The sequence below is a fragment of the Chamaea fasciata genome, unplaced genomic scaffold (assembly GCF_029207755.1).
Source record: "Chamaea fasciata isolate MVZ Bird 193981 ecotype frontalis unplaced genomic scaffold, bChaFas1.0.hap1 SCAF_37, whole genome shotgun sequence".
NCBI classification, from domain to species: domain Eukaryota; kingdom Metazoa; phylum Chordata; class Aves; order Passeriformes; family Sylviidae; genus Chamaea; species Chamaea fasciata.
The window spans coordinates 415,468-439,120 of NW_027094122.1; the positions used below are offsets into that span (position 1 = coordinate 415,468).

The window sequence follows — 23,653 nt, forward strand, 5'->3', positions numbered from 1 at the left end:
CGGTCACCATGCTGCTGCTTCACTTGCCCTCAGGCACAACAAAAGCTCAGTGTTTAGTTGTCAGGGATGCTCGGGAATAAAACAATCTGAAACGTACTTGTGACTGCAAAACAAGTTTTCTTTGATGAGTTGCTAATGCAACAAATACATCCCAACCCCTGGATTGGTGAAAAGCTGCTGAGCGGCAGCAGGAGACGGAAGGTGATGCTCAGCTGGGAGATGCAGGCAGCCCATCCAACTTCAGGGCATGCCCTGCATCAAAAGAGCGTGAATTTAGTCCATGTCGCCACTCCACCCCAGAACCAGGTTTCATAGCTCCTCCTCTGGACTGGAACTTCTCCAGTTACATCATCACCTCACAGATGGCCAGAGCAGGAGTGGTGAATGTGGGCAGAGCTTCGGCCACAGAATCAACCTGATCCAGCACCAGAACATCCACACTGGGGAAAGGCCGTACAAGTGTGGGGAATGTGGGAAGGGCTTCAGCCACAGAGCCAGCCTGAGCTTGCACCAAAAGATCCACACTGGGGAGAGGCCCTACGAGGGTTCCCAGTGTGGGAAGGGGTTTCGGGTCAGCAGCAAGCTCCTTGAACACCAGCAGACACACACAGAGGAGAGGCCCTTCCGCTGCCCCGACTGCGGGAAGGGCTTCAGGCACAACTCCAACCTCATCATCCACCGGCGCATCCACACCGGGGAGAGGCCCCAAGAGTGTCCCCAGTGTGGGAAGAGCTTCTCACAGAGCTCAGCCTTGACCCAACACCAACAAAGGCACCATCAGGAAAGCCCTGCCAGTGCCCCCAGTGCAGAAAGAGCTTCGAGCTCGGCTCCAGCTCCAGCCCCCACTGGAGGAGCCACATTGGGCAGAGCCCCGGTGACCCACATTCCCTGTGTTCCGTGTTGGGTGGATTTTAGATAACTTTGGGTGGTTTGGGGCCAAATCTGGTGGGCTTTAGGGTGGATTTTTTATCCCTTTGGATGATTTTACGCCCATTTGGGTCTGGTTTCGCCTCATTTGGGTGATTTTATGATAAACTGGGATATTTTTGGTGGATTTTAAGTCCCTTTGAATGATTTTCGCCCCACATGGGTGGATCTTAGGTGTGCGTGGGAGGTTTTAGGCCCCTTCTTTTTGGTTATTTTTGGCCCTTATGAGTGGATTTTCAGCCTCTTTGGATAATTTCATGTCAAACAAAGTCCTTCTCTGGTGATTTTAGGTCCTTTTGTGTGGCTTTCAGGCCATGTTGGGTGATTTTAGATCTTTTTGGTTGATTTTAGGCCAAACCGGGTACGTTCAGTTTGGATTTTACACCCATTTGGGAGATTTAGGAGTGATTTCAGGCTATTTTGTGTGAGTTTTTTTTAAACCAGTTTGTTCAATTTTAGGCCCCTTGGTCGGATTTTAGAGCCCTTTGGATTCTTTTAACCCCATTGGGCTGATTTGAGGCCAAACCATGGAGATTTAGGGTGCATTTTAGTGCCCTTTGGGTAATTTTAGGCCACTTTGTGGGGATTTTAATCCCATTTGGATAATTTGAGGCCAAACCTGATCGGGTTTAGGGTGGATTTGAGGCCCCTTTGGAGAGTTTTAGGCGCATTTTGGGTGATTTCAGGGCAAACCCGGCGGTTTTAGGGCCGCGCGTCCCCTTGGCCCCGCCCCTTTCCCCTCCCAGTTCCCGCCCTTTCTCTGACCCCGCCTCGTTCCGTTCGTTCCCCGCCCTTTCATTGGCCACGCCTCTTTTCCCTTGGGCTCCGCCCATCTGCTGGCGCGTTCCGTCCAGCGCATGCGCAGATGACCCAGGAGTGGCTCCCCCAGGCGCCGCCATCTTTGTTCCTGGTCCCCCGAGCCGGCTCCGGCGTGTCCGAGACCTACGGTGGGGCAATGGGGGATCTATAGGGGATCTATAGGGGATCTATAGGGGATCTCTAGGGGATCTCTAGGGGTCTGGGGGGACCTGGGGGTGTCTTTAGGGGGTTTAGTGGGTGGTCTGTAAGGAGTTCCATAGGGGATTTAGGGCGGTCTGGGCGTCCCTAAAGGGGGTTTGGGGGGCTATAGGGGCTCCATAGGGGTCTGAGGGGTCTATAGAGGGTCCGTAGGGGTCCGTAAAGGGGCTCGGGGCGTCCCTAAGTCCGGGGCTCTGGGGGTCTCTTTTGGGGATTGTTGGGGTCTGGGTGGCCTTTCCGGGGCTTGGGGGGTCTGTCGGGGATCTGGGGGAGCCTGTAGCGGCTCCGGGGAGGTGTGGGGGTGTCCGTGGGTCCCTGTGTGGGGTTTTGGGGCGGTCTGAGGGTCCCCAAAGGGGCTCTGAGGGGGCTCCAGGGGATATATAGGGGATCTCGAGAGGGTTCAGCGTGGCCTGGGGGTCTCCCTAGGGGATCTGGGGGTCTCCCTAGGGGATTTTGGGAGGGCCTGGGGGTCCCTGGAAGGGGTCTGAGGGTCCATTTAGGGGATCTCAGGGTCTCTGCAGGGGATTTGGGGAGGGCTTGGGGCTTCCTAAAAGGGGCTGGGGGGGAGGGTCCCACAGGGGATTGGGAAGGGGTCTGGGGGTCTCTATAGGGGATTTAGGGGGGGTCTGGGGGGTCTATAGGGGATCTGCGGGGGTCCCTAAAAGGGGTTTGGGGTGGGTCTATAGGGCTTCTATAGGAGCCTGGGGGAGCATATAGAGGGTTTGGGGAGGGTCTTGGGATCTCTGTAGGGAAATTTTGGGATCCTTGGAGGGAATTTTGGGCTCTGTACAGGGAATTCTTGGAAATGTAGAGGTCCAAATGGGGCAATTTGGGGTTTTCTATTGGGAACTTTTTTGAATTTTGGGGCCTCTATTGGGAATTTTGAGGGGAATTTCGGGGGAATTTTGGATCCAAAAGCAGGGACTTTGGGTCCAAGTGTGGGAATTTTGGGATCTCTAGAGGGGATTTTCAGGAGTTTTGGGGTCCTCAGAGGAGATTCTGAGTCCAAACTTTGGAATTTTGGGCTCTCAAGAGGAGATTTTGGGGAATTTTGATACCAAATGTGGGAAGTTCCGGCAGTTCTTGGTGATCAGCAGCACCGGCACGAGCAAGTCCTGCCTGCTGCACCACTTCATCGAGAGCACATGTAGGAAATTTTGGCAGTTGTCAAGGATTTCAGGAATTCTGTGAGTTTGTGGAAGTTTCGGGAAATTTTCTTTGGATTTTGGGGGACTTTCTGGGTGCTTTCGGGGATTTTTAAAATATTTTTAGGAACTTTGGGGTGGTGTTTTTGCATTTTCAGACGGTTTTCTGTTGTTATTTGGGGGCTTCTTTGGGGTATATGTTGGGAATTTTGAGAAATCTGAGGAGTTGGGGAGTTTTCAGGGAATTTTTGTGGAGTTTTGAGGGATTTTAAAAAATATTTCTGAGCATTTGAAGGGTTTGTTTGGCTTGGTTTTTTTCATTTTCTGGGTGATTTTTGATGGAGTTTGGTTGAATTTCTGGGGAATTTTGGGGAATTTGGGAAATTCTGGGGAGTCTGGGAAAATTTGGGAATATTACTGGAAGTTTTGCAGGCATTTTCTGGGTTTTTTTCTTTTTCTGAGCTATTTTGAGGCTTTTTTCAGGATTTTTTAAAAATAATTTTCCTTTTTTATGCAGTTTTGGGGTGATTTTTTAAAAAAATTTTTGGGAATTCTGTGTCTCTCCGGGCTCTCCCCCATCCTGCGGCATTTTGGGCAATTTTCTGTCACTCTTGGGTCATTTTTGGTCACGCTTTGAATCATTTTGAGACATGTTTTGTAATTTCAGGGGCATTTCTAGTCAGGTTTTGGTCATTTGGGGGCCATTTTGTGGCCATTTTCTGGCACCTTTCAGGCACTGTCGGTCTCTTTAGGGGCGTGTTTGGTGACTTTTGGGCCGTTTTTTGCCGGTTGCGGTCCCGGTCTCAGTCTTGTCCCGGTGGCAGCTCTGGTGCCGGTTTCCGTCCCGGTCTCGGCCGCAGTCCCGGTGCCTGTGCAGCGCCGCTGCGGGTGCTGCTGTCGGTTCCGGTCCCGGTCCTGCAGCGGTGCCGCTCTCGGAGCCAGTCTCGGATCCGGTCTCGGTCTCACTCCTGGTGCTGGTGCCGCTTCTGGTGCTGATTTTGGTCTGGGTCCAGGTCCCGGAGATTTTAGGCGGGTTTGGGTAATTTTAGGCCAAACTGGGCAGGTTTAGGGTGGGGTTTTGAGCCTTTTAGTGTGGATTTTTGGCCCCTTTGTCTGATTTTAGGCAAAATCTGGTGGGGTTTAGTCCCATTTGAGTGATTTTAAGATAAACTGGGCAGTTTTAGGGTGGATTTCTGATCCCTTTGAATGTTTTTTAGGCCCATTTCGGTGGGGCTTAGTCCCATTTGGGTGAATTTAGTTGAAATCTGTTAGGTTTTAGGGTGGACTTCAGGTACATTTTGTTGATTTTAGGCCACACCCGGTATTTTCAGGGAGGATTTCACAGCCTTTTAGGAGATTTGAGGGGATTCTTGGCCATTTTGTGTGGGTTTGAAACCACGTTTGGCAATTTTAGGCCGCATTGGCTGGTTTTAGACCCCTTTGGATGATTTTATCCCCAAGTGGCTGATTTCAGGCCAAACCCTGTGGCTATAGGGTGGCTTTTAGTGCCCTTTGGGTGATTTTAGGCCACTTTGTGGGGATTGCAGGCCTCTTAGGGTGATTTGAGGCCAAACCTGATCGGTGTAAGGGTGGATTTTAGGCTTCTTTAGACAATTTCAGTCCCGTTTGAATGCTTTTCGTTCGAACCGGGCCCTTTTAGGACCGCGCGTCCCCTCGGCCACGCCCATTGCCCTCACGATTCCCGCCCTGTCCCTGACCCCGCCCCTTTCCCCTCCCAGTTCCCGCCCTTTCCTTGGCCCCGCCCTCCCAGGCCGGGCCCGGGCCCGGGGGAGGAGGAGGAGGGAGGGAGGAAGAGGCGCAGCGGCAGCAGGAGTGGGAGGAGAAGACGAGCGGAGGGAGCGGCGGCTCCAGCGCTCCCTGAACGGGCGGCACCGCCGGGATCATCGCCCCCCATCCCGCAGGTGCCCGGGGAGGGGGAGCTCGCCCCAAATATCCCGGGGGGTCCCTGGGTTTGGGGTTTGTTGGGGGGATGTTTGGAGCTCGCGGGGATCCAAAGCCGAGCAGCAGATGCCCCTCGGGGGGACATCGGGGGCTCCCCGGGAGGTGTTTTTGGGGGGTCCCGGTGTCGGCAGAGCCGGGGCGGGGGAACACCGGGTTTGGGGAGCCCGGGAGAGCCGCCGCTTCCCTGAGCGGGAGCCCAGAGAGAGGAGAGCCCAGAACCGCAAAGCGGGGAGCCCGAGAGGCGGGGGAACGCCTGGGATTGCCGGGACCCCGTTAGGGGCTGGAGGGGCGGGATGGCCGGGAAGAGGGTTCGGGAGTCGCGGTGCTGGAAGTGGCTGCTCCTAGTATAAGCCCGGTCAGTCCCAGTATCCGTAGGTGGGGAGACAGAAGAGGGGGGAGCTTTTCGGGTTCCTGGGACTCGCCGCAGCCCGGGGAGGGCGGGCACCGAGCAGACGGGGGATCTCCTTCCCCTTCCCTGTGACACGGAGGCAAATCCCATCCTGTCCTTGTCCTTCCTCCCCCAGACAGGGAGCCGAGCATGGAGAGCAGGGAGGACAAATCCCCGCGGCAGAAGCTCGTGGCAGAGGCCGTTTTGAGCGGCTCCACGGCGCAGGAATGCAACGGGGAGGAAAAGGGCCGGAGATCCCTGAGGAGGAGGGGCTGCAAACGCAGCTGGCGAGGATGTGAGGAGGAAAGAGCCAGGCCGGGCCGGGAAGGCGGCCGGAGATGGAGCCAAAGCTCAGAGCTGGTGGTCCATGAGCAGCTTCGTGATGGGGAGAAGCCCCACAAGTGCTCCGAGTGTGGGAAGAGCTTCAGCCAGGCCAACAGCCTGATCTGCCACCAAAGGATTCACACAGGTGAACGACCCTACGAGTGTGGGGAATGTGGGAAGAGCTTCAGCCAGAGAATCAACCTGATCCAGCACCAGAACATCCACACTGGGGAAAGGCCGTACAAGTGTGGGGAGTGTGGGAAGGGCTTCAGGTACAGAGCCAACCTGAACTTCCACCAAAGGATCCACACTGGGGAGAAGCCCTACGAGTGTGGGGAATGTGGGATGAGCTTCAGCCAGAGGTCCAGCCTACTCCGCCACCAGATGTTCCACACAGGGGAACGACCCTACGAGTGTGGGGAATGTGGGAAGAGCTTCACAGAGAGAGCCACCCTGATTGAGCATCAGAACATCCACACTGGGGAAAGGCCGTACACGTGCGGGGAATGTGGGAAGGGCTTCAGGCAGAGAGCCAACCTGAGGCTACACCAAAAGATCCACACTGGGGAGAGGCCCTATGAGTGTAGGGAATGTGGGAAGAGTTTCATCCAGAGTTCAAGTCTGATCAGCCACCAAAGCATCCACACCGGAGAGAGACCCTATGAGTGTGGGGAATGTGGGAAGAGCTTCAGTCTGAGGTCCAGGCTGATCTTTCACCATAGAATCCACACTGGGGAAAGGCCCTACAAGTGTGGGGAATGTGGGATGAGCTTCAGCCGGAGCTCCCACCTGATCCTCCACCAAAGGACCCACACCGGGGAACGGCCCTACGAGTGTGGGGAATGTGGGAAGAGCTTCAGCCAGAAAATCAACCTGATCCAGCACCAGAACATCCACACTGGGGAAAGGCCGTACAAGTGTGGGGAATGTGGGAAGGGCTTCAGCCACAGAGCCAGCCTGAGCTTGCACCTAAAAATCCACACTGGGGAGAGGCCCTACAAGTGTTGCCAGTGTGGGAAGGGGTTTCGGGTCAGCAGCAAGCTCCTTGAACACCAGCAGACACACACAGAGGAGAGGCCCTTCCGCTGCCCCCACTGCGGGAAGGGCTTCAGGCACAACTCCAACCTCATCATCCACCGGCGCATCCACACTGGGGAGAGGCCCCAAGAGTGTCCCCAGTGTGGGAAGAGCTTCTCACAGAGCTCAGCCTTGACCCAACACCAACAAAGGCACCATCAGGAAATCCCTGCCAGTGCCCCCAGTGCAGAAAGAGCTTCGAGCTCGGCTCCAGCTCCAGCCCCCACTGGAGGAGCCACACTGGGCAGAGCCCCGGTGACCCACATTCCCTGTGTTCCGTGTTGGGAAGTCACCTTGCCGATTATCCTTTTGATTAGACCTTAATTATTTTCTCTTCTCCCTCTCTTTGTACTGCAAAAGCCAAGAGAGATTGTAGCCCTGCTTTCGTGCCTGAGATCTTTTGGTTTTGTGAAATTCTTTTCTCAGGGAATTTTCTGTAAACAAGAGGAGTGTTTCTCTAAAAACTGTAGCATTGTTTTTCATTCCTTTTCCTAGGAGGGACTTCTTGATGTCCCTCTGCTCTGACCAATGTGATTGACGAGGTTTGTCTTTTTGTCACCGATCAGATTGGTCTGTGTAAAATACTAAGGGAGACACATTCCGAAAAACTAAAGGAGTCATTTTCAGCCTTCTGAAGCTCCGAGTCTCCTAGCTCGGTCCCGCCCGGCGGCGCGGCCAAAACTCCCCGGAGCGAGCGCGGCGGTCCCGGAGCGATCCCGGAGCGATTCCGGGTCCGATCCCCGTCCCGGTTTCGGGCTCGGTCTCAGTCTCGGTTTCGGATCAGCGCCAGTCTCGGAGCTGGTTCCGGTGCCGGTCTCGGTCTGTCCCGGAGCGCTGCCGGTCTCGGTTCTGGCCGCGGTCCTGGAGCCTTCCCGGGGCCGGTTCCGGAGCGCTCCCGGCGCCGGTCGCATTGTCGGTCGTGGTCTCAGTCTTGGTCCCGGTACCAGTTCTGGTGCCGGTTTTGGTCTCGGTGTCGATCCCAGTGCCGGTGCCTGTGCGGGGCCGGTCTCAGTTGCGGTGACCGTCTCAGCCTTGGTGTTGCTGCAGGTTCCGGTGCTGATCTTGTCTCGGTCCCGGTCCCGGTCCCGGAGGTTTTTGGCCCATTTGGATGATTTGAAGCTAAACCTGGTGGATTTACGGTGGATTTTCGGCACAACTGGCGATTTTAAGCGAACCCGGGCGGTTTTAGGACCGTGCGTCCCCTTGGCCCCGCCCCTTTCCCATCCCAGTTCCCGCCCTTTCCTTGGCCCCGCCCTCCCAGGCCGGGCCCGGGCCCGGGGGAGGAGGAGGAGGGAGGGAGGAAGAGGCGCAGCGGCAGCAGGAGCGGGAGGAGAAGACGAGCGGAGGGAGCGGCGGCTCCAGCGCTCCCTGAACGGGCGGCACCGCCGGGATCATCGCCCCCCATCCCGCAGGTGCCCGGGGAGGGGGAGCTCGCCCCAAATATCCTGGGGGGGGTCCCTGGGTTTGGGGTTTGTTGGGGGGATGTTTGAAGCTCGCGGGGATCCAAAGCCGAGCAGCAGATGCCCCTCGGGGGGACATCGGGGGCTCCCCGGGAGGTGTTTTTGGGGTGTCCCGGTGCCGGCAGTGGCTGCTCCCAGTATGAGCCTGGTCAGTCCCAGTATGAGCCCAGTCTGTGAAAAACAAGGTTCACTTTCTATGTAAATTTTCAGAAATAGGTTTAATAGAAAATGAGTCAGTTAGGAGATAAAAAAAAAAGCTAAGTACGTTTGGCCGGTTGACTTGGCATTTAGCCAAGTCCACACTCTGCTGTATCAGAGTCATTCTTTAAATGCCATTGCCATTGTATCAACCTGTTGAATGTTCATATTTTTCCATAAACTAGTTTCCATATTCCGGGAACTGTTTTGCATGGTCCCTCCTTGGGTCCGCTGTTTTAGGGCATGCGTGTTTCTTGGCTGTGTCTTCCTTATCACCTCCAGGTTGAGCCTTGGTCCGTACTTTCTTCAGATGGTAGATGCTGATAGTTGGTATCTCAATAGCAGAGTCTCCTTTACATGTTCACTAGATGTTATCCCGATCAAACAGACAGTTTAAGCATACTATATCATCTAGTACCTCTATGCCTAATTTTCTTTACTAATAGCAGAACTAAAAAACCTTATATAATTACACAATATTCTTAACCATATAGAACACATCTTGCAAAAAGCCAAGTTTATAATATGCATTTATAACACTGGTCAGTCCCAGTATGAGCCCAGTCAGTCCCAGTGTAAGCCCAGTCACTCCCAGTATCCGTAGGTGGGGAGACAGAAGAGGGGGGAGCTTTTCGGGTTCCTGGGACTCGCCGCAGCCCGGGGAGGGCGGGCACCGAGCAGACGGGGGATCTCCTTCCCCTTCCCTGTGACACGGAGGCAAATCCCATCCTGTCCTTGTCCTTCCTCCCCCAGACAGGGAGCCGAGCATGGAGAGCAGGGAGGACAAATCCCCGCGGCAGAAGCTCGTGGCAGAGGCCGTTTTGAGCGGCTCCACGGCGCAGGAATGCAACGGGGAGGAAAAGGGCCGGAGATCCCTGAGGAGGAGGGGCTGCAAACGCAGCTGGCGAGGATGTGAGGAGGAAAGAGCCAGGCCGGGCCGGGAAGGCGGCCGGAGATGGAGCCAGAGCTCAGAGCTGGTGGTCCATGAGCAGCTTCGTGATGGGGAGAAGCCCCACAAGTGCTCCGAGTGTGGGAAGAGCTTCCGCTGGCAGAGCGACCTGCTCCGCCACCAGAGGACCCACACTGGGGAGAGACCCTACGAGTGTGGGGAGTGTGGGAAGAGCTTCAGCCGACGGTGCCACCTGATCTGCCACCAGAGGATCCACACCGGAGAAAAGCCGTATGAGTGTGGGGAATGTGGGAAGAGCTTCAGCCATAAATCCCACCTGATCCGTCACCAGATGACCCACAGTGGGGAGAGGCCCTACGAGTGTGATCAATGCAGGAAGAGGTTTCAGACCAGCACTTATCTCCTCGTGCACCAGAGCACGCACACGGAGGAGAGGCCCTTCCATTGCCCTGACTGCAGGAAGGGCTTCAAGCGGAGCTCACACCTCATCCAGCACCAGAAGATCCACACCAGGGAACGACTCGATGAGAGCGAGGAATGTGCGAAGAGCTTCAGCGTGAGGTCCAACCGGATCCATCACCAGAGGACCCACCCCGGGGAACGACCCTATGAGTGTGGGGAGTGCGGGAAGACCTTTAGCTGGCGGTGCCGCCTGATCAGCCACAAGAGGATCCACGCAGGAGAACAGCCCTACGAATGTGGGGAATGTGGGAAGAGCTTCAGCCAGAGAATCCACCTGATCCACCACCAGAACATCCACACTGGGGAAAGGCCGTACAAGTGTGGGGAGTGTGGGAAGGGCTTCAGGCAGAGCGGCAGCCTGAGGTTCCACCAGAGGATCCACACTGGGGAGAGGCCCTACAATGTTGCCAGTGTGGGAAGGGGTTTGTGACCAGCACCCTGCTGCTTGAACATCAGCAGACACATGCAGAGGAGAGGCCCTTCCACTGCCCCGACTGCAGGAAGGGCTTCAAGCGGAGCTCACACCTCATCCAGCACCAGAAGATCCACACCAGGGAACGACTCAATGAGAGTGAGAAATGTGGGAAGAGCTTCAGCATGGGGTCCAACCGGATCCATCACTGGATGACCCACGCCGGGGAACGAACCTTTGAGTGTGGGGAATGTGGGAAGAGCTTTAGCTGGCGGTGCCGCCTGATCAGCCACCAGAGGATCCACACAGGAGAACGGCCCTACGAATGTGGGGAATGTGGGAAGAGCTTTAGGCACACACCCAACCTGATTATCCACCAGAGGATCCACACTGGGGAGAGGCCCTACAAGTGTTCCCAGTGTGGGAAGGGGTTTGTGACCAGCACCCTGCTCCTTGAACACCAGCAGACACACACAGAGGAGAGGCCCTTCCGCTGCCCCCACTGCGGGAAGGGCTTCAGGCACAACCCCAACCTCATCATCCACCGGCGCATCCACACCAGGGAGGGCCCCAAGAGTGTCCCCAGTGTGGGAAGAGCTTCTCACAGAGCTCAGCCTTGACCCAACACCAACAAAGGCACTATCAGGAAAGCCCTGCCAGTGCCCCCAGTGCAGAAAGAGCTTCGAGCTCGGCTCCAGCTCCAGCCCCCGCTGGTGGAGCCACATTGGGCAGAGCCCTGGTGACCCACATTCCCTGTGTTCCGTGTTGGGAAGTCACCTTGCCAGTTTTCCTTTTGATTAGGCCTTAATTTTTTTTTCTTCTCCCTCTTTCTGCACTGCAAAAGCCAAGAGAGACTGTAGCCCTGCTTTCGTGCCTGAGATCTTTTGGTTTTGTGAAATTCTTTTCTCAGGGAATTTTCTGTAAACAAGAGGAGTGTTTTTCTAAAAACTGTAGCATTGTTTTTCATTCCTTTTCCTAGGAGGGACTTCTTGATGTCCTTCTGCTCTGACCAATGTGATTGACGAGGTTTGTCTTTTTGTCACCGATCAGATTGGTCTGTGTAAAATACTAAGGGAGACACATTCCGAAAAACTAAAGGAGTCATTTTCAGCCTTCTGAAGATCAGAATCTGTGTCGTTGTGGTGTAAAACAGCATCGATTTTAGAGACTGGCACTGTGCAGACTGGGATTGTGCAGACTGGGATCACATGGACTGGGATTTCACAGGCTGGACCATCTGGATCAGAACCATGGAGGCTGGGATCATACGAACTGGGATCACATGGACTGGGATGGCTGCATCGGAACGATGCGAAGCGAGGCGGTCCCGCCCGGCCCCGGGGAACCGCCCAGTCCCTCCCAGTCCCGCCCGGAGGCGCGGCCAAAACTCCCCGGAGCGAGCGCGGCGGTCCCGGAGCGATTCCGGGTCCGATCCCCGTCCCGGTTTCGGGCTCGGTCTCAGTCTCGGTTTCGGATCAGCGCCAGTCTCGGAGCTGGTTCCGGTGCCGGTCTCGGTCTGTCCCGGAGCGCTGCCGGTCTCGGTTCTGGCCGCGGTCCTGGAGCCTTCCCGGGGCCGGTTCCGGAGCGCTCCCGGCGCCGGTCGCAGTGTCGGTCGTGGTCTCAGTCTTGGTCCCGGTACCAGTTCTGGTGCCGGTTTTGGTCTCGGTGTCGGTCCCAGTGCCGGTGCCTGTGCGGGGCCGGTCTCAGTTGCGGTGACGGTCTCAGTGTTGGTGTTGCTGCGGGTTCCGGTGCTGATCTTGTCCCGTTCCCGGAGATTTTTGGCCCATTTGGATGATTTGAAGCTAAACCTGGTGGATTTACGGTGGATTTTCGGCACAATTGGCGATTTTAAGCGAACCCGGGCGGTTTTAGGACCGCGCGTCCCCTTGGCCCCGCCCCTTTCCCCTCCCAGTTCCCGCCCTTTCCTTGGCCCCGCCCTCCCAGGCCGGGCCCGGGCCCGGGGGAGGAGGAGGAGGGAGGGAGGAAGAGGCGCAGCGGCAGCAGGAGCGGGAGGAGAAGACGAGCGGAGGGAGCGGCGGCTCCAGCGCTCCCTGAACTGGCGGCACCGCCGGGATCATCGGCCCCCATCCCGCAGGTGCCCGGGGAGGGGGAGCTCGCCCCAAATATCCCGGGGGCGGTTCCTGAGTTTGGGGATATTTTTGTGGGCGGATGTTGGGATCGGGATTGTGTGGGGCTGGGTGGGTGGGATGTGGTTTGAGAGTAAATCAAACTTGGAGAGTTCTTGGTCACATGGACTGGGATTTTACAGACTGGGATCACATGGACTGGGATTTCACAGGCTGGACCATCTGGATCAGAACCATAGAGACTGGGATCGTCTGGACCGGGGTGGCCGCCTCGGAACGATGCGAACCGAGGCGGTCCCGCCCGGCCCAGGGCAACCTCCCCGTCCCTCCCAGTCCCGCCCGGGGGCGCGGCCAAAACTCCCCGGAGCGAACGCGGCGGTCCCGGAGCGATCCTGGAGCCGATCCCGGAGCGATTCCGGGTCCGATCCCGGTCCCTGTTTCGGCCTCGGTCTCAGTCTCGGTCCCGGAGCGCTCCCGGTGCTGATTCCGGTCGCGGTGCCGATCTCGATCCCGGAGCGGTGCCAGTCTCGGTGCCAGTGCCGGTTCCAGTTTCGGTCCTGGTCTCAATCTCGGTGTCGGAGCGGTGCCGGTGCCGTTTTTGGTCCCGGAGTGCTCCCAGTGCCAATCCCAGTCTTGGTCCCGGAGCGGTGCCAGTCTCGGTGCTGGTTCCGGTGCCGGTCTCGGTCTCCATCCCGGAGCGCTCCCGGTCTGGGTTCTGGCCGCAGTCCTGGAGCAGTCCTGGTGCCGGTGCCGGTTCCGCAGCGCTCCCGGCGCCGGTCCCAGTGTCGGTGTCGGTCTCAGTCTTGGTTCCGGTCCCAGTTCTGGTGCCGGTTTCGATGTCGGTCCCACAGTGCGGGTCCCGGAGCGGTGCCGGTCTCGGTTCTGGTGTCGGTGTCGGTCTCGGTCTCGGTGCCGTTTCTGGTGTCGGTCTCGGTCTCGGTGCCGGAGATTTTAGGGTCTTTTGGGTGATTTTAAGCCAAACCGGGCCCTTTTAGGACCGCGCGTTCCCCTGACCCCGCCCATTTCCCCTCAGAATTCCCGCCGTTTCCCGGACCCCGCCCCTTTACCCTCCCAGTTCCCGCCCTTCTCTGACCCCGCCTCGTTCCATTCGTTCCCCGCCCTTTCATTTGCCACGCCTCTTTTCCCTTGGGCCCCGCCCATCTGCTGGCGGGTTCCCTCGAGCGCATGCGTACATTATCCAGAGGTGGCTCTCCCGGGCGCCGCCATCTTTATTCCGGGTCCCCCGAGCCGGCTCCGGCGTGTCCGAGACCTACGGTGGGGCAATGGGAGATCTATAGGGGATCTATAGGGGATCTATAGGGGTCTGGGGGGCCCTGGAAGTCTCCTTAGAGGATTTGATGGGGGATCTGCAGGAGATTTGGGGCGGTCTGTAGGGGCTTTAGGGCGGTCTGGGGATCCCTAAAGGGGGCTGGGCGGGTCTAGGGGCTCTATCGGGGTCTGGGGGCTCTGTAGAGGGTCCAGCGGGGTCCGTAAAGGGGGTCGGGGCGTCCCTAAATGGGGTCTGGGTGTCTGTGGGGGATTTGGGGGGTCTGGGGGGGTCTGGAGGTCCCCAGGGGGGTCTGAGGGGATATATAGGGGCTCGATAGAGGGTCCGGGGGCGCCTGGGGGACCCTATAGGGGATCTGGGGTTCTCTACATGGGATGTAAGGGGGTCTGGGGGAGTCTTGGCACCTCTATAGTGGAGTTTTGGGGCCCATAAAGGAAATTTTTGTGAATTTTGGCTCTATACAGCTAATTCTTGGAAATTTGGGGTCCAAATTGGGCAATTTGGGGTGTTCTATTGAATTACTAAAAAAAATAGGAATATCGCCCTAATGCCGATATCCAACAATGACGGACAAAAGACTCTCCAGCAGTTTAGAGTTAGAAAGTGTATGTTTAATTACGACGCCGGGCAGCGTGCGGGATAGCTCCCGAACACACGCGCGCTCACAGAAGATCACAGGGTCTTTTTATGTACAGAAGGATTGAATACCCAAAACACAAATGTATATTCATGACTTTAGTACCTCCCATTCCCCGCTTCCTATGGTAATTAGCCAAAAGCTATTAAGCATGCGTGGTTTGTTCTTTGAAATGGGTCGGTGGTCTTTTTTATGGGGCGGGGTCTCAAAATGATGAAGTAAGTGAGTCTTCTTCGCTTTGACTTTTTAACCTTTTAGCATTGCGTGACGACTGAATCCTGTTTTCCCAGGAGTATTTCATTTATGAATTAACTGTGCTTCTTGAAGCCTATTGATTAGTCAGAACACACAAACATAAGTTGACAGGCCCCATGATTTATCAGTTCCTTAAATCCGGCTTCTGCTTATCAAAGGGGAAGTCTATCTGTCTTACTTCAGCAATATCCAGTTAAAGTCTGTAATTCTTCAAAATTAATGTTTCAATCCCCTTGGTCCCTGCTCCCTCGTGGCCATGGCAAGAGCGGGCTGGGCTGGCCCTGGCAGGGGGCTCTCCTTGGGTCCCTGCTGATCAGGGCTATGGCCCCGTATTCCTCTGTCTTGCAGCCCTTGAAGACACGGCAGATGACAGCAGCCCTGCCATCAGAAACCTGGCCATTGAAACAGCCTTGGTCCTCCGGGCAGTCCAGAGAGCTCCGTACTCCATCCTGCGGAAGCTGCGAGATCAGCTCCGCAGGGCACGGAAGACACGGCCTCGACTGTCGGGCCTGGGCTGGCTGCGCTGCTGGAGCTCTGCGGAGAGCTGATCTGGGACACTCTGCCTGCTGGGGCCAACTGAGCCAGCGGGGATTTTCTTCTTCTACAGGATTCTTCTTTTCTTCTTTTTTTCTTCAGTATATAAATATAGGATATGTGTTACAATACACAGACTCCCAGGATTTTTCTTTTGCTGCCCTGGGTGCACAGGGGAAGAGGGGGAAAAGGGTGCTTTGTGCTCAGCAAGCTGCCCAGGCGTGCAGCCTTGCAGGGAAAATGGCCAGAAGCCCCTCGGCCCTCGGTGGTCCTGCGGAAGCCTTTGCACTGCCGAGAGAGCGCGTGGGCGGGGGCCGGAGCTGTGGGCATCCCTGCGAGGCCGGAGCCTGGAGATGGCCACAAGCCCTGTGCCAGCCAGGAACCGCCGTCTGTGTCCTCCTGCCCGTGTGCTGCTGGCCGGATTGCTGAGGGCTCCGCGGTGCCTCTTGATCGGGCTCCTCTGGAGCTGCTGTGGGGCTGCGCCTCTGCTGCCGGGCAGGCTGGCCGGGCTGGGGGAGACTCTGAGGGGCTGGGCTGGTGGGAAGCCCTGAGGAATTGGGTGTCAGAGGCCACAAGCAGCCCCCGGGGAGCTGCCATGTTCCTGCCAGCCGGCTGCTCTGGCGCTCCCCCAAAGTACCTGCGGAGTGAGTGCAGGGAAAGGTGTAACCTTGCGCTCAGGGCCCTTCTCGAGCTCACTGAGGATCCCTCCCTCAATGGTGACAAGGGGGCAGTGGCTGGAGCTGAGCTGGGGAATGCAGTCGCTTGGGCTTGGCTGGGCTTCGAGAGCTCAGGCAGCTGCTCCCAGCTCTCCTGCCTCCTGGCACGGCTGCCCGAGTACCTCGGGACAGGCCTTTGGCCTCTGGGCCCTGTTGGCACCAGGGTGGCGTTTCACGACTTGTGTTCCTCACAGGCCAAAAACGTGTGGCCCCTGACTGAACATTTTGTGGAGCTCCTGCGGGACACAGATGAACAGTCAGTCAGGATGACGGCCGTGATGCTCAGCTTTGCAGTTTTGGACAAGGACATGCTGAGACCCAGCCCTGTCGCCCTGCAGCTGGTTGCGGTGCTCCTGCCGCTCTCTGACCATGCAAGGCTCTGTGCCCCCAGCCACGGCCACTGTGTGCCCACCAAACACTTGGTGCCCTGTGGGTTTGCAGGCTCACGCCCAGCTGAGCCCCGAGCAGCCGATGCTGAGGTCTTTTTTTCTTCCTTTCATAGAGGATAACGGCCAGGTGCAGCTGCTGTCCACACTGCTCTTCTGAAAATTGGTGACTGTTTGCAGGGCCCCTGGGAGGGAATATTGGGGTTCCTGGCAGCAGGATCCTTGTGCAGCTTCAGGCTGGGGTGGGCAGCACTTCCATCTGCAGTTTCCATGTGCTGCTCCGGCAGCTGCTGCTGCTGGGGACCCTGAGGGAAGAGGCCACGGGAGGGATGGAAATGCTGCACGGACAGCAGCAGCCAGGGCCAGGAATGAGCTTTGCCTTCCTGGCTGCTGAAATGAGGCTCCTTTAGTGCAAGAGGAGGCAAAGGCAAAATCAATTTCAACAATTCAAGGGAAACTGTGGAAAATTGGAAGCCTCTCAAAATGTCACACACATTCATCTGGGAGCTCTTCAGCGTTGGTTCTTGTAAAAAGCCTTTCCCGTTTCCCCTTGGCTCTGAGATTCTGGGAGCCACCGCTGGGCTTCAGAGTTCAACTGATTTTTATTTTCCAGGTTTTTAAACAGAGCTCTGAATTGGGCATCTCTTGCCACTTTTTCTGCTCAGAACCTTGAGAAAGGTTCTCTGCTCCTGTGAGCCACATCTTGAAGGGTGGTTGGCAACCATGGAATGCTCTGGGAAAGCACTTGATTGACTTCAGGGCCAGGCTGGAGAGCTCAGCCTGAGGAAAGAACTGTTCCAGATGCCTCTGTCCATGTCCAGCTCCTCACAGCTGAGTCCCTGAACACCCTGGGTGGTTTATAGGGATTGATTTTCCCCTCCTGTTCACTTGGAGGTGATTTTGCCATCCTTTAGAGGAACATCTGACCAGCCCCTGCCCCCATTCCATTTTATTCTCTCCACTTTGAAGCTGGACCGCTGGGTTTGACATGTAAATTGGTGGTGTCTCCCCGTTCTTCCCTCCAGCCCTCCATTGTGACTTGTATTAAACACTGCAAACGGCCTCATTTGTCTGGCGGGGAAGATGTGAGGTGGAGAAGTTAACAGCATTTGTTTTCGTGAACCTTGTGCTAGTAAAGAAAAATGAGGTTGGTCATTTTGGTGTGGTGCTGAGTGTTGGGATTTGGGAGTTTATTTCTTGCTATTGTTCTTATTATTTATTAGTGTTACTTTTCACTGGTCAGATTTTTAAATCTTAGACATGATTAACCAAGGCTGGATGTAAGTCATTAGGAAAATTCCCTTGCATTTTCCACTGGGATTAAACGGTTCAGTGGACTCCAAGTTGCCAGTGGATTCTAAAGATGGGAAATCCTGTTAGTGGTGGGTTTGGTGTGGTTTGGAGCTGGGGAAGGCTCTCATCCCCTCCCGGAGGTGCCCCAAGCCCGCTCTGCTGCCACGTCTGCACTCGCGGCCCCTCACGGCTGCCCTGCCCTGGGGACACGGTGGGACCCCGCTGCTGCCGGGGCTGAGGCTCCTCACGGCCCCTCAAACCCCTCCTGGCTACACAGAACCTCTCCTGGCCCCCGACAGCCCTTCATGGCCCTTCATTGCCCCTCCCGGCCCCTCAGGGCCCCTCCCGGCCCCAGGCGTGGAGCTCCTCCCGAAGGAGAAGGGGCCGGGCCCTGCTGGTTCTCCTTTTATTTCGGTCGTTTCGCAGCCGTGAGGAAAGAAAGGCTGAAATGGAGCCTTTGCCCAGCGGTTCCCTGCGGGTCAACTGCGGCCGAAGCTCCGTGCCGGCGCTGGCCCCAGCACCAGCATCCCCGCAGCCCCGCCGGCCTTTGCTGTCCCCCCGTGTCCATTCCCTGTCCCCGAGGCCCGCCCGGCTCTGGCAGCAGCAGGAGCCGCAGCGCAGCGGGCGCCGGCCCGGCCCGGCCGGGGCTCCCGGGCAGGAGCAGCAGCAGCGCCGGCCCCTTCCCACCTGCTCCTGCCTCGCCTTCCAAGGCCTTTGACCGGCTCCACTGCGGCCTGGAGCAACGCTCACCCGCCAACAGCCCAGACTGCTCAGGGCCCGCCTGTGCTGCCCCGACCCAGCCTCCAGAGAAAGGAAGGGTCGGCTTCCAGCGCTGTTTTCAGCACTGTTTCACTCAGCCCGAGGTGACGGCAGGAGGCTGCTGCTGCCTTTGCCTTGGTGATTGGAGATCGCGGCTGCTGCTGCACCCCTCTGGCTGCCGACTGGATTTTATCAGGACAACTGCAATTGCCTTTTTCCATCCTTGCTGCCCGCTGTGCTTTTGTGACAGTGAACTCAGTCTTTCTGTTGCCGGCACCGTGCAAAGAAGAGATTGAAATGCTCCCAAGTCCCCGGGCACTAAGTCGAGGGGAATTAAAGCCACACAGGCCACATTTGCAGCGCTCCAACACAGCCCTGCTGCTGGTGCTGCTGAAATAGAATCAACTTAGAGAGGCCATCACAAAAATTGCCGCTGGGGTGTCAAAAAAAATGCAAAAATGCACCCGTAGAAAGAAAAACCAGAACTTCTTGACTCACTTCATTGCTTCCTCCGAGCAGCAGAAAAGGGAGATGCCCAGAGGTATTTCCAGCTGCTGCTGATCCCAGCTGGAGCTCTCTGCAGAGTCCCAGCAGGAACCTGAGCCCAGCCCGGGGAGCTCACACAGTGTCAGGGAGATTCTGTCTCTGGATTCAGTCAGGGTTGCATTCCCCAACAAGTGCTGGTGCCACCTCCTGTTTTCTTGGATTAAAACAGTAACAAGGAAAACCTTACCAATGGCACAACTCCCCAGCCCACAAGGAAAAAAGAAAGGACAAATCGTAAAGTTTACCAAACATTTGTCCTGCTTTGCTGCAAAAGTCGTGCTGCACTCAGTATGGAAATCCAGGAGAAGCTGCAGTTGGTGGCACATCTTGTGCCAGAAGCTCGACCTCGTTCTCCAGCAAAGGTTCTTGAAAAGAGCAGCTGGGACTGTGGTGAAGGTTGCTGGAAAACTGCAACAGCTTTCCAGAAGTGAAATGACAACGTAAGAAATAAACCAAGAGGTTTTCCTCTATTTATTTCTATGCTTCCCTTTTCCGTGTTGCACTACTTCTCCGTGCCATTAATTCCAAATGGATCTCACCTCTCAGATCGATGACTTAGTGAGTTTTAGACACTCAAAAATACCATGGGCCGTAGACAGAGTTTGCCTTCCCCTGTTTTTGCTGCAAAGTAACGCTGGAGACATAAGTGTCGTGCTTGGGTCGGGCACGAATCCTACAACCAGGGAATGTGTCCTGACAGTGTCTGACCCTCAGCAGGGACAATGCACAGCAGCGACCGAGGGAATTCCTCCGCCACGGCGCAGGAGTCAGGCCTCTGGATGTGGGCTCAGCACGGCCAAGTTGCCGTGTTTGGAGCGGCTCGGGGGCTGCCCCCGGGGAGCGCGGGGCTGGAGCGTGGAACGGACACGCGGACAAACGGCCCCAGGGCTCCAGTTGCAGCGGCGGCAGCGGCAGCAGCAGCGGCAGCAGCGAGTCTACGGCGTCTACGGCGTCTACGACCCCTCCCCGTCCCTCTCTTGTTCCTCCTCTCCCTCTCCCGCTGTCCCGCACTCTGTCTCGCTGTCCCGCAGCCTCTCCCGGTGTCCCTTTCCCGACCTCCCCAGCCCCTCTCGGCGTCCCCGTCCCGGCCTCTCCCTCTCCCCCCGCAGGGCTGGGCCATGCCCCGGGCCCGCACCCGGCCCCGGGCGTCCCGCCGCGGTCTGGGCTCCGCCCGGCTCTGGCGGTGCTGGCTGTGGCGGTGCTGGGCGGGCATCAGTGCCTGGGGCCGGGGCGGCATCGCTGCGCTTTGGCTGCGCCTGTCCCGAGCCCGGCCCCGGCCCCGGCCCCGGCCCCGGCCCCGACCCCGATCCCGACCCCGGCCCCGGCCCCGGCCCCGACCCCGGCCCCGGCCCCGGCCCCGATCCCGACCCCGACCCCGACCCCGACCCCGGCCCCGACCCCGGCCCCGGCCCCGGCCCCGGCCCCGGCCTCGGCCCCGGCTCCTCCCGGGCCCCGCTAAGGACACACGCGGCGCGGCCGCTCCCGCCGCCTCCGCCGCGGCTTCCCCGGCCCGAGCTCCGCCGCTCGGCAGCGCAGCCGCCGGCCTCGAGCCGCCGGGGCCCGGGGCGGGTGGGGATGGCCGGCCCGGGGCGCTCGGGGGGCGCTCGGGGGCCGTGTCTGGCCCCGGGCCGAGCGCTGAGGGCCGCGTGTCGCCCGCGGGGGAGGCGCGGGAGGCCCTGCAGGACCGGTACCGGCTGCGTTCGCTGCTGGGGCGCGGAGGCTTCGGCAGCGTCTACTCGGGGACGCGGCTCTCGGACGGCGCCCCGGTGAGCGGCGGGGCTGGCGGCGGGCGGAGGAGGAGGAGGAGGGCGGAGGAGGAGGAGGAGAAGATCGGGGCGCGGCGGGGCAGGCGGCGAGCTGAGCCCGCTGCTGGCCTTTGCTCGCAGGTGGCCATCAAATGCGTGCCCCGGGCCCGCGTCCAGCACTGGGGCGAGCTGGTGAGTGAGCGGGGCCGGCGGGAGAAGCTGGGGCCCGGCAGGGGAAGAGCCGGCGGGAGCCCTGCAGGGAGAGCGGGCGTGGGCTGAGCGGGGGGCCCAGAGCATCCGGGGCTGGGTGAGGGGTTCCCGAGCCCTGGCACAGCCTCAGCCCCACTGACGGCATCGTGGTCCTTCGGCAGCCCAACGGCGCCCGTGCGCCCCTGGAAATCGTGCTGCTGGACAGGCTGTCCTCTGGATGTGGTGGCATCATTCAGCTGCTGGAGTGGCTTGAGCTCCCCGACAGCTTCCTGTTGGTGCTGGAGCGTCCGGAGCGGTGCCAGGACCTCTCGGGTTTCCTGGCGGAGCGGAGGTTCCTGCCGGAGGAGGAGGCGCGGGGGCTGTTCCGCCAGGTGCTGGAGGCCGTGCGGCACTGCACCAGCTGCGGGGTCCTGCACCGCGACATCAAGCCCGAGAACATCCTGCTCGACCTGGCCACCGGGCAGCTCAAACTGATCAACTTTGGCTGTGGCGCCTTCCTCCAAGACACAGCCTACAGGCAATTTGCAGGTGAGCCCTCTCAGGGGATGTTCCTGGGCATCTCACGGCCCAGCCTGGCTGTAGCACCGCGGCTTCCCCCTCTCGCTGCTAGGAGCAGCGTTATTTCTTGAGCCAAGTTGCTTTTGGGTGGGGGCGGGAGGGGGCCAGCCCCCACACGCCCAGGGATGCCGGGGGCAAGGCTTTAGGAGTTGCAGCATCCCCTGATGAACTCCGTCTGTGTTCCATAGGAACCCTGCCCTACAGCCCACCAGAGTGGATCCACCACCAACGCTACCACGGCGAGGCAGCGACGATCTGGTCCCTGGGCCTCCTGCTGTACCACCTGGTCATGGGGAAGCACCCGTTCAGGAGGGGCCAGCAGTTCATCTGGGGGCGCATCTTGTTCCCACGATGGCTCTCTCAAGGTGGGTCCTCATCTCTGGGCACAGGGGAATCCCAGTGCTGGAAGACAGCAGCAGGATGATGAGCACCCTGCTCTGGCAGCTGCTGAGGAGGTGGCACATGTCCTGCTCTCCTCCAAACAGAGAATCCATGGGGAAGTTTAGGCACAGCTCTGGGCACACCCAGCATGGCCTGGGCACGGGAATGGAGGGGCAAAGCAGACGGGATCCTTCTCCAACTGACTGCTGGTTTCTGGTTTCTCTCTTCAGAGTGCCAAAATGTTATCAGGAGGTGTTTGTCCATGCAACCCTTGGACAGGCCATCCTTAGAAGACCTCTTCAGTGATCCTTGGCTGCAGGGTGTTCATCTGCCCCAGAAGATGGGAGAGGTCCATGTGCACAGTTTGATCCAAAGACCTGACAGGTAAGAGCTCCACACATCTCATGGCAATCAGTGCTAAAGAAAACCAGAGTGTTTTTGTCCTGCCTGTAGCTCTGAGCAGGGATGACCAGATGGGAACATCTGTGCTGGGGCGGAGCTGGAGACCTGGTGTAGCAAGCACTGGTGGCCACCATCCACCCTAGTTATGCTTGTCCTGGTTCGTTGGTGCCTGGGGCCCTGGGCAGAGCACTGACAGCCTGGTCTGGCCCCCAGGGAAGGAGGAGCCCCTGGAGAAGCTGTATCAGGTGGGGCTGCTGCTGGAGACACCAAGGACAACCCCAAGGATGCCAAGCTCTTCCTCGACCTGGCCACCGGCAGCTGAAGATGATCGACTTGGATTCTGGCACCTTCTTCAGACACGCTCCCTGGGGCCCAATTTGCAGGTGAGTCCACAGCTGGGGGGATGCTCCCAGATGTGGGCATGGCACGGCCTGGCCGGGCACCAAAGGTTCCTCCCTTTGCTGGGGCAGACGCCACAGATTCTTCACTCGGCCGTCAAGCTGCCTTTTGGCTCTGCGCAGCTGCTGAGGGCTGGATGTGCCGTGGCCGGCTGCAGGCTGGGCACGTGTCCTGCCCTCCTGCTCTGCCCCCAAAGGCAGCAGTGATGGGCAGCTTTGGGCCCAGCTCTGAGCACGGCCAGCGTGGCCTGGGCACTGCGGGCGGTCGGGACGAGGGGACAGGAGCCTTCGGCTGACGGGCACTTTCTGGTTTCTCTCCTTCCAGCCGGGCTCTGCGGGTGCTGAGGCTGCTCTGGGCTCTGCCAGGGCTCTGCTGGGCTCAGCCCCAGGCACGGCTGGGCTGGCCCTGCCCTCACATTGCTCCGACAGCTTTACATCAGATGAGCCCATTCTGAGCCCACCGAGTGAGCTTTCTGCTTTTGCAGGTGAGTGAGACTCTCCTGCAGGCCAAGAGATTGCAGTGAGGGATCCACATCCAATTGGCAAGAACCCAAGCACTCCACAGTTCCAGCTGAACGCCTGGATCTCCACAGGATGTTTTGTCTGTCCCGCTCTTCATTCCTTTTTTGGCTGGAATCGTGCAACTGCCCTTTCTTCCTCCTCCAGAAGTGCCACAAGTGAGCAAAACCTGGCGAGTGGACGGCGTTCCTAAGGCAGTGCAGTCTGGAGCGGATGGATGAAGAATTGCCCTTCTGCACTTCCCAAGCAGAGCAAAAAGCTGTAAGTGGGACTTTGCGTCTTTAAGAAACCCCTGACAATTTCAAAGGGAATGTGCAGCTCATTCACAGGGTGAGAAGGAAGGTCGTCTTGTAAAGGATTTGGGGTTTGGCAAAGTTTAGATTCCCAGTCCTGCTTGGAGCTGGCGGGGCACAAAGCAATTTCCCATTGCTTCAATCGCAATTTAAAATAATACTGGAAACAAACCACAAAATCTTTTTTAAAAGGCTGCTGAGGTCAGCAGGATGGATCCATGCCATCAGCACATTTATGGAGTAAATAACGGAGATCTCATTTGAAAAAGTTCAGTTATCTCTTTATCCAAAGCTATAAAGTATTTTTACTACGCTGCACTTGGGTTTTGTTTTTATCTTCCACTTTTTTTCTGTGTTGTTTTTA

The 23,653-nt window shown here is 57.9% G+C and overlaps 2 protein-coding genes across 2 annotated transcripts; both read left to right on the forward strand.

The window, feature by feature from the left end:
- The first annotated feature begins 280 nt into the window (after window positions 1-280).
- LOC136303557 (zinc finger protein 850-like) lies at window positions 281-11,998 on the forward strand. The gene is made up of 5 exons (XM_066207193.1): window positions 281-774; window positions 5,820-6,995; window positions 9,496-10,263; window positions 10,347-10,741; window positions 11,961-11,998. Exons 1-5 carry the CDS (start codon window positions 281-283, stop codon window positions 11,996-11,998), a joined length of 2,871 nt encoding a protein of 956 aa, XP_066063290.1.
- A 7,921-nt stretch (window positions 11,999-19,919) lies between these two features.
- Window positions 19,920-22,065, forward strand: LOC136303566 (serine/threonine-protein kinase pim-1-like; the record flags this gene model as incomplete). Its single annotated transcript, XM_066207199.1, has 6 exons — window positions 19,920-20,049; window positions 20,182-20,549; window positions 20,670-20,720; window positions 20,900-21,266; window positions 21,485-21,661; window positions 21,908-22,065. Coding segments are annotated over 6 exons (1,251 nt in total), but the record flags the coding sequence as incomplete, so codon positions are not given.
- Between the last annotated feature and the right edge of the window lie 1,588 nt (window positions 22,066-23,653).